Consider the following 15000-nt stretch of genomic DNA (forward strand, 5'->3'; position numbering starts at 1 on the left):
TACCAAAGTCTATTTTAAATTAAAGGGCATCTGCACACATAACATAATATATATCTATAAAAAAAACTTTGTAGCTGCTGTTTCAATGGCACTTGCTGTGAACATGTAATATGAGTTTGCATCTGAAAATAATGCGCATTGCGGAAGCACCATAGTGAGAGCAGCAGAAACACTAGCGTGTACAGTGGCAGCATTTGGGGCACAGCAGAATGCATTGTGGGCCCTGCTGGAGGTCTAAGGCTCTTCCCCCATGTGGGTCCATACAACACTGAGGTTAGTACCATCTTCTCGTTGAAGCCGCCATGCACAGGACAACAAAAGCAACAGCATGCCGCTTCGGCGGTGCAATGAAGATCCTTCTCAGTGCAGCTTCTGGAAGACAAGAACGGGAAGTTTTCACGCCAATGAAGTGGAACTTCAAAGAAAATAGGTGAAGTGTATGGTGAAGGGGTTAACCTGCTCTCTCAGGGCCTGCATGGATGAGAACTCAATATGCTCTCTCTTCTTCCGGACCCAGCCCGGTTCATCGGGGATCAGTACCGCCAAAACCACCTTCACCAAGATCAGCACGTGCTGCAAAAAAAATGCAAAAGGCCCCATGAATGTCACGCTGTAATTATCCATCATGGTGCTCTCCCTGGTCCCTCTTACCTCCACCAGAACGGCCAACAGCAGGATGTTGGTGCCGCTCAACCCGCCCTCCCGGCACACCTTCTGCAACCACGGCGATAGCAGCAGCAGCCAACAGTTGGACACGACGGAGACGAAACTCAGGATCTCGAAGGCGATCTGAAACACAGGACGGTGACGAGATAACCGAGTGAGACGTACCGGCCGAGTCTCAGCTCTGTTTTTTCGCTTTGTGTGTTTGGCCGCTGACCTGCCACACGCGCATGTTTGCCGCGGGAGGGGAGAAGGGCTTCCGGAAGAGTTTGCAGATCTTGTAGGCGTCCGTTCGGATCTCCGTTAGGTTGTTGAGGAGCAGCAGCACAGCCGTCAGGGGAAACACGCAGGAGAAGAGACTCAAATACCCAAACTGCACCAGGAGCTCAATATACTCAGCAAACAAGCCCTGTGGCGGGGAAAAAACAAAACAAGAAGCTGCGTCAGACGCTGCCAGAGCGGATTTTAAGCCTGGTCTTTAAGTGCAATGTTTTGGAGTTTTTGTCTGCATGCTGCACACTCACGGGGAAAACAGGCAGGGTGCTTTGGTTCCTGAATTTGTCCTCCTGTGGGTCGTCTTCACTCTCTGTCCTATGGGGGGCGCTGATGAACCGGTCGACCAGGAAGGGTATGACCACCTCTGTCACCTGGTTCAACAGCTGGGTCACTATCAGCAAAGACGCCAGGCGCTTCAGACAGACAAAGAGAACACAAAAACGGGGCTTTTTTTAGCCTGTGTTGAGAAACTACATTTTTAACAGAACGCCTACGTTAGAAACAAGGTGGATGGAGTTCAAAAGGCACGGGCAGGGATGCACTATCAGGCTGCATTATTGGAATTGTGGGATCCAGCTTTTTTGGGGAACTTGACCCACAAAGGACCTTATTCATGAAGTGTCCTAGTACAAAGAGATGCCCCTTTTGACGAAACTCGTTGACAGTCCTTTGAAATGATGATGGGTTTAATAATTTTACTCCTTACAGTTACAACAAGTAAAGATCATAGTTATCCACAAAGCATCTTCGCCTTTGTAGAGAGCTTTCCTTTGGAGCAGGCGCTGAGGACTTTTGAGAAACTTCCAAGCTTCTTCAGCAGAGAAGAAAATTGTGGGAAGATGAGAAGGTACGAGAATATCCTCTGACCGCTGGCTGACGTTGGCCAAGTTTACGGAAGTGCATCGCTAAACCCTGCTCGAAGACACAACACTCAACTGAGACTGGTGGAAGATTTGTTGCCGTTACCTTGCGAAGCAAAGGCACGTCCTGCTTGAAGAAGGCGATGTGGAAGAGCACTGCGAAGCAGTTGAAGAAGGTGAACTGAGGGTAGAGAAAGAAAGAGAAAGAGAGACATGAGCCGGGTGAAAGCGGCTGCTGGGATAGGAGGAGATATGAAGCTAAAATGGTCAGAGAGGAGCGCCGGGGCGAGAAGGAACTCACCACCAAGACTTTGGCCGTCAGGTGGTTCTCGAAGGCAGACTCCTCCCTGTGGTTCTCTAAAGGGACACACAAGGGGAATTATTAGCCAATCGCAAGCATTATGAACAATACCATTGGACCTGATCAGCCGAATGAGTCCCGTTGTGTCCCAGTCTCTCCCTCCCTTGGCCTTTTTACCTTAGCCAGAGCATTGGTTTCCAAATCAAACCATCATCAGTACAAGACGAACTTCCCCCCTCTCCTCCACCCCTCGTGGCATCCCCTACGTCTCACTCACCGTATTCAGTCAGGGACCGGGCCACCGTCCTGTAAACGGTGCCCAGCACATTTGTGTAGGCGATGTGAAGCACCGAGGGCACGTAGAGCAGGGTCTGAGACAGCAGGGAGTCCCAGTCTGCATGGAGCTGTTGCACCTGGGCTTCCCCCCAGTAGAAGCACATCATCCCAAGAACCACCAACCCTGCAGAGGGCAGGACACACAAGGACGTCGAAAGAGCTGAGAGGCATCCTTCAAACAGCATTTTCCCCAGTTTCTGTTACGTGCGTTGATGAGGTTGTTCATTTCTCATTTAGAGTTCTAGTTGTACCGAGAAAGAGCCCCACCGCCGGGACTGACACCAACGCCATACGCAGGTCCCTCTGCCATCCAGGAAAAAGCGGCTCCATGCGACCCGTCACGGGGTTAACCCCGAGGTCGCCGTGGAAGCCGGGCCTGGGCTCCGCAAAGCGCTCTGCGAGATGCATGGTCCCCCAGCGGTAGGACAGGGAGGAGCTCCGGCGCTTCCACATCTCCATGACCACCGTGGACCAGAGCATGCTGAGGACCGCCTGGACCATGTGACCGCTGACGGCCACCCCAGAGTCCTCGTCACTTGTGACCGGCGAGCCCGAGACGGACTCATCCATCTCCTTCTGGACCTCCCCTGTGACAAGAGAAAAACTCAGTGTCCAACTGGCAGATGCAGTCAGGTTGCAGTACTTATTGATACATTTTTCATGTTCCTATTCACCCGTGGCCTCTGTGTGGACTGTTCCGCCACAACCTTTTTTGATAAGATTAACAAGATCCCTCTTTTTTTATGATTATTATAGCCTCACTTGGGCAGAATTGTATCGATGTTTCCTTTTTTATCCCTTTGTTATCATGCGGTGTAAAGCAACACACAGCTCAAACAGCTGCTTTCCCTTGTAATACGCGCTGAAACAAAGCGGTCTTGTAGAATACCTTTTATGGTGTGAACAAGTTTCTGCTTCAGGTACTCTATCTTGCAAAGTAAATGCATATGTCTCTATTATAAACGGGAAAACTTGACTGTGTACATGAACAAAAATAAAGGAGAAATCCACACGCCTACCTGAGAAGTATGTGATGGACAGGCCCAGTATGGCTAGCGGGAGCAGAGACCAGGTGTAGAAATCAAGGAAGCTGAAGTAGAAAGCCACGGAGCTTCCAAAATATCCGTTGACTGAATCTGAATAAAGCAGCAGACGGGTTGTCTGGTGTAAGTGCACGGCTGGTTCCATCGAATCAAGAGACAGCCATTGCAAACTCTGATATACTTGAATATTTTGTTTGCCAATTCGCATTAGCTTCTGCATGTGTGTCTGTGTGTGCGCGTGTGTTTGTTTGTGTGCGTAGTCATGTGTTTGTGTGTGCTGTATTTACACCCACCCAGCGGCTGAGCCAGCTGATTCCCAGAATACCAGGCCTCACTGAGATCCTTCAGTTGGTCTGGGTTGTGGAGGGGAAGCGTGTCCACAATAACACCGGCTGACCCGAGCTTCCGCCCTGCAACAACATTCCCTTTTAGATCCACGACAAAGCAACACTCTCACACACACCTCACATTGGCCTTAAGGACGCGGCCGAGAGGGGGACGGGCGCAATGACTCATGCACACTGTAGACAGTAACACACACAGTGCGTCAGTGCGTCACACACTCCGAGGCTGATGCTGACCGAAGTCATTTCTTGATCGAATGCGAGGAGAGAGCAGAACCGCTGAGGTCAGCGAGACATCGATGCACATAGTGCATGTGGATAATGGCTGAAAGTGGAGTGTTGCTGTCAATATGTCATAAAAAAGTGTGGATGAGAATTCTCAAGACATATAAGTGTATGAACTGGAAGAAATTAGTGCAAGTGACGTGTGTTTGTGCATGTGTGTGTGTGTGTGTTTCCATCTTTATACCGAGGTGTTCATTGAAATGATCAAATCAAATTGAAAAAAACAAAACATCCTTCCAATACATATGTTTTTCCCTCATTGAACGATACTTCCCCCACTTGGCCTAATACTGGCGGGAGAGCACTCACAGATGTTGTCACGGTGTTGCAGTGTGTAGTTGTCAGCCATGCCAGGTACTCTCAGGTCTCTCTGCGCCCGCAGACCGTCCAGCTCATACTTCACGATGTACTGCCGCTCCGCCAAGGTCAGGAACACCTCCATGTTGTCTGCCACACACGTAAACGGAGACTGAAAAACGGCTGTTGCCAAGCGATGAATACAAACGCACACGAAAACCTGTGAGGCCGCACCTTTAGGCCTGTTTGTGCTTTAGGTTTGGTGGTTCTCAAGCCGGGTTTCGGGGACCCCCAAAGGAGAATCTTTTAGGGGGTTGCAAGATGGTTGTGTGGAAACATGTTATAACTAGACATGGGATTGTTTTTACATTACCTTGACCGTACCGCTGACATAATTTGCCACAGAATATAGTTTAGCGAGTATTTCTGGGAGTCAAAGTGTGCCTCAAAGTGTGCCTTTCTGACGGGGGATTTCAGGCAAGGAAAAAGAACTGGAATGCACCAAAAATCCATTTCAGCACCTAGAGCACAATGGACAACGCCTCGTCTATTAAAAAGACAAAAAAACAAACAACAAAATCTGGACGGCTGGAGTTGAGAACCACGGCTTTAAACTAAATGCTAACACTCACAAGCTAGCATGCTCACAATAATAATGCTAACATGCTGATTTAGCATGTATTTTAAATACTACATATTTATATAAATCTGAGCAACTGGTAATGTAAACATGGAGACAGTAACACTTACCACACCACGTGTGGTCATACATTCAAAGTGCACATTTTGTTGTTGTATGTATGTACATGTACATGTGTGTGTATGTACATGTAATGTGCATTCAGGACCAGTACCTGCATTTTTAAAGTTGTTTCTGTCATTGTATGAGAAGGCTTCCATTTCCTCGTTGTGATAAGTCTTACATAGACCCAACTCTTCAGTGGCTTTAAGTAACGTACAGCGCGGGGCCGAGAGAACGATGATGTCACCACTGGCGTCCTCGCCCGGGTGCGCCAGTAATGCAGCACCTGGGGAGAGACAGTGAAACTCGTATTTTCTTTTCTTTTCTTGATGGTTGATATATTCAGTCAAAACTGACTACCATGATTTGGTTTCCGAAGAAGTTCTGTGTTAGTTTGGTTTATCTTTATGTTTTATGATGTGACATTCAACTGGAAAACATGAGGATGTAAAAATAATCTTGCGTGTCATCAGCAAAGAAATGACAATGAAATGGAATTCTCCATTTATAAGGTAGTTTGAATATTGGTAATGTTGTGAATATGTGAATCCGGCTGCAGAAAAACAGTATCCTTCTTTTTAGATTGGAATCATTTCACAATATATTCATGTGGTTTGACAACTGGCGTGCAAATGCATTACTGATAGATGCTCAAATGTTTGACACCCTCCAGGAGCTCTCTTGTCCAATAATCTTCCACTATGAGAGAAAGGCTCACACATGTTGGATATGCATGCTTCAGTCGATGCAGACGGACTAGGGAGCTCTGCAGGACTCCTGCGGCTCATCACCGGCATCCGAGCCCTCACCTCCATCTTTCTGAGGCGCACCAATCACTCGGATGAGCCACCTTTTCGTCTCCGGGCGAACCTTCTCTCCGAGCTTCACCAGTACCAGCGGCTCGACCCGCTCCGATACGCAGCAGGGGCAACTGACTCTGGTCCAGTCCGGTCCAACAGTTGCAGCACCCAGTTCAGCACCCAGTTTGCTCATGGCTGCCCTCGCTGGAGTCTTGACCTCCAGCTGCTCGGCTGTTTCCCTGTCGCCACCACCGCCTCCTTCTTCATCACCAGCTGCCTTGATCATGCTGGGGCTGTGACCAAATGTTCACAAAACAATTTTAGTTTGTGGTTGTGCGGTGGTCTGTTTTCCAACCTAAACATCTCCCAAGAGGAGCTAAGGGGTTGATTGTGGTTTGGTGACACTCTAAAAAAGAATGACGAGAGGTTTTCTATGAAATATCTTTGCGCCTATTTGTACATGGTCCCCAGAGGAGAAATCCTACTGACGTTTAGTGATCGGACTTCACATCGGGCGCCAAAAGCGGATTAAAGTTTTCACTTATCCTGAGAAACATCTGAATATCTACAAGATCGATTGGGACAACGTTGTGTGCAGACAATCATGGTTCCCAGAGGTTGAACTTTATTGATCGATTGATGTTTCCTTCAGCGTCACCATGAGGTTGACGTTTGCGTTTTTTCAGGAAATGCCTCCAACTACTGGATAGATCGTAATGACTTTTAGTTCAGACATTCAGGGACAACTTGAAAAATAACGTAAATGTTACCCTAACTTTTTACCTTATCATCACTTCAAACACCTGCGAGACCAATGGCAGTACAAAGTACAATTCAGCAGCTGTCTGCATGAACAAATGTCCGATGCTAAACATGGCAAACATTAAACCCTCTTAAAATCAGCATATTCACATTGTAAATGTGAGCACAGTAAAATGCATTAGCTAGTTCACCGTTATTACTTTATCTATTCATCATTTTATGAGCCCAGTCACGAGGTAATACAAAGTCTACCTCTTATTCTCCCTGTTTAAGGACTCAGTTAGTGTGGCACCAAACACTCCCAACCTCTGTTACCTCCTTTCTGAGATGACTCTTTTGTTTGTTTTAATGATCTATCATTTACATATTTGAGTGCAATCATTTCCTGACCGTTATGACCTTCATCTTTCATTTCTGCATTTGCATCAGCAGCTATGACATTATAACAGCATTTGGCTGGTTGTATGACACAGCAATTTCAGGCACAGTCTTCCAGAAGTCTGCATACTGTCGTCGGTGCTCTAATTTCAGTTACTTGTTCCGCTTCTCAGGAAGCAATTGTGGTTAGTTTGGCAAAAAACAGCAGATAAAAGAGCTTCCTCTGCATGGCTTCTGAGCTTAAAGATACACTGACACACAGACAAACTCGTGGTGGACACAACGAGACTTGACAGAGACACAGGAAGACAGGACTGGAAGCGATACAGTCCCTCCTATAGCGAGTGAGTTATGTTGATTCAGACAATGACATCGAGAGAGAGAAACATGTGCAGAGTGACAGTCAGGAAATACAATACCTGGCATAGAGCGGTGATGATGAGGTGCTATGGTCTCCGGTCCTACAGCAGGCCCACAAGCCCTCCACCCAATTCCTGTTTGAACACACACACACACACACACACACACACACACACACAAATGAACATGAAGACAATATATGATCAGTTCTCTTGAATAGAAACCAGACACAACACTCTCACTCTGTGCAAACACTTACCCAGCCTCAGCGTGTGGTTCCTCCCAGCTTTCTGTGTGGGTATATCTGTGTGTGTGTGTGTTTGTGTGTGTGTGTGTGTGTAATTTTATGGAAGGAATGCGGAGGAACTTCCAGAGACTGCAGGGTGTGGAGGGTTGTTTGGTTTATATTCAGACTCCTCCCTCCAGCCAGCGCTCTGCTCGACAGCTGCTACTGGGTCCTACTGCGCCACCCGTCTCGGCTGTACTCTGTGTTTACTGTGAGAAAACACACACACCTAAAGATGCTCCGGGGCAACTACACAGTGGTTTGAGCTTTCTTAGACAATGAAAAACATGTTTGGTAAAATTAGAGTGGAGCCCTGCTGACCTTTAGTGTATCCAAACAAAAAGAGCATCCAATATAAACAGTGGTTCTCAAAATGAGGGTTGAAACCCTAAAAGAGATCGTGAGAAGAATGTTAAAGGTCGCAAGGTGATTAAACTAGAAAAGAAGAAGACAAAAAACTTTGTTTGTCATATTTCATACTTTTTACAGACATACATAAAAAATAGGTCTTCTGCATTCAACCCATCCTTAGTAGGCGCAGTGCGCTGCTGAAAACCTACATTATGCCATAAAGCATTATGTTTTTGAATCTTTGCTTTTTTCCCACTTAAATTTGTAAAGATGTTTTTGAAAAATATCTGATCAAAATAATATATTTTAAATTAGCCTTAGTTGGTGTTGGTGCTGTTGTAAACAATGCAACTGCTGGAGGTGGCAAGGTGCTCAGTGTTGCCAGATTGGAAATGGTAAAGTATCGTATCAAAGGCTCAAAATGGTTGTGTTTGGAGGATAATTATCGTGCATCTAGCAACCCTGAGATCGGTCGACCAATGACAGTTCTCTCTACAGTCAGAGCTCGAGCAAGAAGATGGAACGTAAGATACCGTTTCCAAAACTTATGATGGCGTAATAACTAGTTTGTGAAAGACCCAGAGAAACACAAATATCCAATGAGGCAAAATCCTGGACATTTTTAGAATCCCTGCCGGCGCATATTTTAGGTCTTGAAAAGAGAACATGTCCGGGAAAAAGAGGACGTCTGGTCACCCTACATAAATTAACAAATTCCTAGAAATTCCACTAAAAAAGCAGGGAAATGCATGCTAACATCCCCATGCTAAGACGCTAACAATGACAACAATGACACGTTAGCATTTACCAGGTAATGTTGACCACCCTACTTAGGTTAGCACAGCGGTGGGCCTCAGGGCCTGCTAAGCCTTCTATGCTGGCTTTAAAAGAATCACAAAGTTAGCTATTTTATAATGAAATTGTTTTTCACAAATACACTACATGTATTATAATTAGTTTTCCCTGTTATCTTATTTTGTCATTGCACAGCTCCTGCGTCCCTCTGTTCCTCAGCTTCCAGCCTGCAGCGCAGTGCGGCCTGGCAGCTGGTTGAGGATCACGGCCCGCCACTGGGTTAGCACGTTGTTAGCATGCTGACACGCTAACCGTGAAGTGAAACTTAAACTGAAGGTAGTTTCCTTTGTTTGGAAAAGAAAATATCAATAAAGTGTGTGGGTCATCTTCTGGGGGGCATGAATGTAAAAAAGAAAGAAAGAAAGAAATATATATTCATATTCATCTAACAGTGGTGAGATACTTCAGTGTGGGCCAATCGGCTGACTTACCAATGCTTCCTGTTAGACATAAAATGGAGCTCTAAAGTCCCCTTGCCGTTTTAGTATAGTATGAGTACATTTCTAGGTCGCATCTCCTAAACCTTTCTGAAGGGTAAGGAAGGGTGACTGTTTTTAATGTTTAAGTAAATTAGACATTTTTTTTTATACTTCTTTTTTAATTAAGTTTTGATGCTTTTAATGGTTTTACGTAAAGCACTTTGAATCGTCTTTTGTTGAAATGTGCTATACATAAACTTGCTTTAACCACGGAAATCTATACTAAACAGTGATCAAACAAAAAGCACAAGACAGCCTGACATCAGAAATATACAGCCATTTATTTACAAATACGTTGGTTTTTTTGCATTTGCATTGACACTTACAATTCCAAAATAAAAGTTATAACATAATAAAGTAAACAGATTCAGCGAATATTATTTCACGCTGCATAATTTAGCACAAGGAAAAATTCACTTGTCAGGATCACGGTCTTTCATCTGTATCATATAAATATACATAAATAAGATCTGCGTGGACTTCATTCCGACAGGTGGACTCGTTCCACAATCAGTTTGCATAATTACACTCATCTTCATCATCATCATCATCATCATTATTGTCATCACTATCTCCATCGTCATTACCGACATCAAAAGGAATCTTTGGTTTTCACTGAAGCAACTTACGTAGTTAAAAACAAAACAAAACAGGAGCAGTGTTTGGCGACACAGCTCTCTTAAGGGTTACCTGAAGACTTCAATATTATTGCTGTGCAATAACTACGCAAATGAAATATTTTCACTGCATTATTGCTATTATTTCACTCCTTTTCATTATTGTTCTGTAATAGATTAAGTATATTAATTACATAATGTATGTACATGTATATATTATGTAATTGGGAGTCTCTTCTTCAAACTAGAAAAATGGATGAGAAATGATTTTCTGTATTTGTGGTATATTCTCACTTTGCTCTACTTATTCATATCAATGTTATTTAGTAGTTTGTTCTTGCTTCAGTTATCAGTGTTGCCGTGGAGTGTTTAGGAGACATGGTGAGGATCCGCCGGTCGCCGTCAGGGCCTCCTGCTGCCCGGTCAGATGGTTTGTCCATCATCATACTGCTGGGGTCTGCGAGGGCCATGAAACAAAAGAACCCCCGAGATCCCCACAGCAGGAAGTCTGACAGGCCGGCATCATGCCTTCAGCTGTCCCTCTGACACCATGGTAACGCACGACATCCATCTCTACATCCCTACGCATTTGTTTTCTCAATGCCGATAAGAAAATTCGCCGCAATTAAACACCCTCCTCTTCTGTACAAAGCATCTTACAAAATACCGTTTCTATATCTTTTTTGTATCATTAAAACGAAAAACGAAAACGGACGAAGTATTACAAAAGACTTGCAAAAATATATCTCTAGTGGTTAGAAATATGTGGCTTTACATGACATTAACATTACAATGCATTAGTGCCATACAGCATGACTTCTCTTCTGCGGCTTTGATGATCATTAATAAATCAAATGCCAACCGTCAGCATGTTCAAATGTCAGAAATCAAACATTTTCCGTAGCTGTTTCCAAAGAACGGTGGAGGGAAAATCTCTAGAAGGTTATGATACCTTTAACCCACAGAGACTAGCAGCGTGGCTCTGGATCTGAGAAGCATAAAAGCTGCACATAGTGCGGAGGAAGGGTGGAGGTTATTCTGTCCTGAGTCGGTTCACCAGTTCACAGGCGCTCTCTCGCTCTCTCTCTCTCTCACACACTTTCTGTCACTCCGTCACATCCCCTTCCTTCTCTGTCTTCCACATTCAACGACCACATATCACTTCCTTTTCCCTCCTCTATATGTGTGAGTGTGTGTGTTTGTATGTTTATATATGTGTATGTGTGTGGCTGAGTACGTTTATTTTGGGTGAACGCAGGTCTAATAGGCGCGGTCACACTTTGGTGGGATTTTGAATGTGCGATATACTATAATACAGCTGGAAAGGAATAATTTAATTCCTTAAATTTTAAGTATGACGCAATAGCAGAGCACACAGACGCGCACGTACTTGTATGCGTGTCTGTTTGAGTGGTTGTGTCCCTCGCCGTCTGTCCATGACCTTCCTCCGGGTACATGGCTGGACGAGGTCAGTGCGGCCAAGAGCACAGTGGCGGTCAATGTTAATTTAGTTAATAACAATATAATAATAATAATAAAAAAACTAAAATTTCAATAATGGCACAAAAAGGCTTTGCAACTGCGCAGGAATGATCACAGAGAGGAAACGGTGTGTAGTGGTGCGGCGCACCCACATTACTGAGCTCAGGCCAAGAACGTTTCAAAAAGGAGGATGAGGGAAGATGGACTCGTCGGATCCTCCGTGGTTTGGTAAAGTTTCGGGGGCGGAGATTGAAGTCCGGGATGGTTTTAGCACGTGGGCGGGTTGCCAGCTGGAGGATGGTTAATAATGGCTGCGTTTCCCAGATTCGATCAGTCTTAAGGGCGTAAGAAGGCTCGTAAGAAGGGTTCGGCTAAGAAGGAGCGCTAAGATAGGAGTGTTTTCCAGACGCGTTCTTAACTGCCTTCTTAAGGTCTCGTCAAAGAAGCTTCCTAAGACGCTCTTAGTGGAGCTGTCCACCGCCGTGTCGCTGAAACTAAATCAATCGATGCGAGGCCAATCGATCACTCGCCATGACATGAAATCCACGATGGACCTGGCGGACCTCGTCCCGTGCGGTGGGCATTCTGATGTGTGTGCGGGCAATTTATTTATGCAGGTACAGGAACACATGGGGCAATTCTTTATTTTTATATCGTTATTTTTCTTTTCATGCTATTATTTTTCTTGCGTCGGTGTTCTGCAGCTGTGGGAGAACATTCATCATTACGCATGGTTTTAGTATTCCTTTGAGTGTCAAATATAACTTTCCCTGACGCGGCTGCAGTGAGCGTTTGTCGCTAAGAAGGTTGTTAAGAGTGGGTCAGAATGATCTTACGTTTGCTTCTTAGTGCTAAGCTAAGAACGACTCTGGGAAACACGTCCTTCTTTCACAGCGCTCTTCAGAGCGCTCCGAAGACGCTCTTAGAGCATCTTAACGAATCTGGGAAACGCGGCCAAGTCCTGTGGCCCTTCAGGAGAACATTCTCCGTGTTAGAACTTCTCACCGGGGATGACTGTGTTGAAAGGGTGGTCCCAAAAAGTGGAGCTTATTCCGAAACCTGGAAAGAGATTACGTTGACACTTAGATAGAGCAGACAAAAGCAGAATCAAATCGAAGGCTTCCAGTGCTCACCTGCCCTCTGGTGCTCAAAGTGGTGTTTGACGTGGTAGGCCTTCAGGCCATACATGTACGAGCCCTTCTTGGGCGAACCGTAGTGCAGGTAGTAGTGGATCATGTCGTACACGACGTAGCCGCACAGGCCTCCGACGAACACGGACGTCCCGAGGATCTCTGGGAGCGTCCTGCAGAGGATGAGATAGAAACTTCCCACCACCAGGGAGGCCAGGCCGGGGGGGAAGACCAGCCGGGAGCCGTCGAACGGAGACTGTGGAGACAAGACATCGCACACCGAGACAGGATGAAACAACAGGCGGCGCATACATGTTCGTTTAAAGAGGCTCACAAATGATCAAGGTCAATTTTAACCATTGATAATAATCAAAACACAAAAGGAAAACTATTTGGAGTAGGGAGACAGACATATGAAACAATTACGAGCTAACGAATATATAACCAGTTTTCCTGGCCGCTTCCCTCAGTGGCGCAGTCTTCGTACCTTGTGGTGCTGTCCGTGCAGGAGGAAGTGGATCATGATGAGGTAGTAGTTGTGGGCCGGCGGCTTCATGTGGAAGACAAAGCGGTGGATGCAGTACTCGATCAAGGACCACAAGAACCAGCCCATCAGAAACAGCAGGGGGAACAAGTACTGGTGGATCGGGACCGAGATGCCTGGGAACACACACACACACACACACACACAGACACACACACAGAGGTCAAGACATGGATACATGCAACATGAGTTAGCTGGATGTGCAAATTTCATTTGTGTGCTTTTGTGTTCATTACCAGCGTTATTAGCAGGTTTGTATGTGTGTTCAGGTGTGGTTTGTGTGTGTGTGTGTGTGTGTGTGTGTGTGTGTGTGTGTGTGTTACCTGATGCAAGGTCAAGCCTGGTGGTGCCCATGGCCAGGGTGGTGTAGCAATGCCAACTGACATAAAACACAATAGGAAGCCACACCACTGGTACCCAGTACCTGCAGCAGGAGAGAGCAGAAAGCGATGTGGTCATTCTCTCCTTCTTTATGGTCTCATGACGCAGCCTCGTGGTCAGAGGAGCAGGAAACTCAGTCTGTTCGAAAAAGTTGAAGTGGGTAAAGTGGAAAAAAACAAATGTACTGTTCTCTTGCAATAGCGACTGGGAGGCCTCTCTTGAAACCACCAGCAGCCGCTCCAGTGCAAAGCTGAGGATGAACTATGACTATGAAGAATTACGCTGGTTTTAAAGTGACTCTATTACTGTATCTCAAAGTACTGGAGCCAATCGTGCCATGTTTTAGGTCATGTTTTTATCAGCTATGTTGTGTTTTTACACGCTGCGCTTTCAAGCAAAATGGAGGCAGGGGCCCGGGGCCCCGCCCGCGTCAAAGTGTCACAGACTCTAAACGGCAGCAAAAGGCAATATGAGACTCTTTATTTGTTATTTACATAATTTATAAGCACTTCTGTGCAAATCCGTACACTGTGAGCCCGTCATGCGCTTTGCTGTCATCTATTTATAGATGACGGACATTTATTTTTTAATTAGAGCTATTTGATTGTCTCGGAGTCAAATGTTTGGAGTTTGCATTGTGTAGCTGTACAATCTATACAAATATAAGTAATATACATAGAAGTATGTCTGTATATATATATATAGACATACTATTTATGTCTGTATATTTTTATAATGATCATTTATTTAATTTATTAATAATATAACTTACCAGGAAGTCTTGGTGCCAGCCTCCAGGAAGGGGTTTCCAAACAGTCTGATTGGTCTGTCGACTGGCTGGTGAACCCACGCATCATATTTCTCTCCCAGGTGGCCGACCTGCCACGCCAGCGGCTTCCGCCAGTCCACCAGATCCTGTGTGAACACAACCAATGACAATTTGGTGCAAGGGATTCTGTGCTGTGCGGTGGGAAAGCCTCCAGCAGGTGGCAGCAGAGAGTTAGAAAACTACTCTGGTCAAACCAGGAAGAGACTGCTTGTATGTTTGCGTTTGAGCCAGTAATAATCTATTCTGAATCATAAGGTCAGAGAATAAGCTACTTCTATTTTTACATGAGGCATGCAGAACTATATGAACAATGAAGACTTTTATTTTAGGACAGTAAAACTATGACCACTGTGGAAGAGATCACATTAAACCACAGAGTCGACACTTTGGGCATCATCTGATCCCAGATCTTGAGATGATGATTGTTGCCCCAGCGACAATGTCTCACTTATGACACCAATTTGCGGACATCTGTATCAGGTACACCCTGACACCATTACAAAGGTAGATTAGAAGTCTTTCCAGGTGATAATGTGTTTATCACAATCACAAACTCTCTCAGCATGCAGCCACCGGGGCCGACAGCTCCACCTCCACAG

General features: G+C 45.4%; 2 protein-coding genes across 2 annotated transcripts in view; both read right to left on the minus strand.

The window, feature by feature from the left end:
* ano10b (anoctamin 10b) overlaps positions 1–7816 on the minus strand; it is a 9840-nt gene extending 2024 nt beyond the window's left edge. The window contains exons 1-16 of the mRNA XM_068603830.1: positions 7707–7816; positions 7507–7581; positions 5957–6240; positions 5260–5433; positions 4418–4555; positions 3773–3889; positions 3456–3572; positions 2688–3023; positions 2378–2560; positions 2101–2156; positions 1906–1980; positions 1188–1352; positions 881–1072; positions 652–789; positions 457–573; positions 1–372 (exon numbers count right to left, since the gene is read on the minus strand). The exon at positions 1–372 is cut by the window's left edge and continues 2024 nt beyond it. Coding sequence (XP_068459931.1) covers positions 361–372; positions 457–573; positions 652–789; positions 881–1072; positions 1188–1352; positions 1906–1980; positions 2101–2156; positions 2378–2560; positions 2688–3023; positions 3456–3572; positions 3773–3889; positions 4418–4555; positions 5260–5433; positions 5957–6233 — 2097 coding nt within the window. The 5' untranslated portion in view covers positions 6234–6240; positions 7507–7581; positions 7707–7816 and the 3' untranslated portion in view covers positions 1–360. The remainder of the gene's footprint in view (positions 373–456; positions 574–651; positions 790–880; positions 1073–1187; positions 1353–1905; positions 1981–2100; positions 2157–2377; positions 2561–2687; positions 3024–3455; positions 3573–3772; positions 3890–4417; positions 4556–5259; positions 5434–5956; positions 6241–7506; positions 7582–7706) is intronic.
* Positions 7817–12447: 4631 nt separating this feature from the next.
* The window catches only part of fa2h (fatty acid 2-hydroxylase), an 18704-nt gene continuing 16151 nt past the window's right edge, over positions 12448–15000 (minus strand). Inside the window, exons 3-7 of the mRNA XM_068604020.1 lie at positions 14345–14487; positions 13515–13615; positions 13135–13307; positions 12651–12903; positions 12448–12576 (exon numbers count right to left, since the gene is read on the minus strand). Of these exons, the coding sequence (XP_068460121.1) occupies positions 12509–12576; positions 12651–12903; positions 13135–13307; positions 13515–13615; positions 14345–14487 (738 nt within the window). The 3' untranslated portion in view covers positions 12448–12508. The remainder of the gene's footprint in view (positions 12577–12650; positions 12904–13134; positions 13308–13514; positions 13616–14344; positions 14488–15000) is intronic.

The sequence above is a fragment of the Clinocottus analis genome, unplaced genomic scaffold, assembly GCF_023055335.1.
Source record: "Clinocottus analis isolate CAN_PGR_092001 unplaced genomic scaffold, fCliAna1.0.p SCAF_6, whole genome shotgun sequence".
In the NCBI taxonomy this organism is placed as follows: domain Eukaryota; kingdom Metazoa; phylum Chordata; class Actinopteri; order Perciformes; family Cottidae; genus Clinocottus; species Clinocottus analis.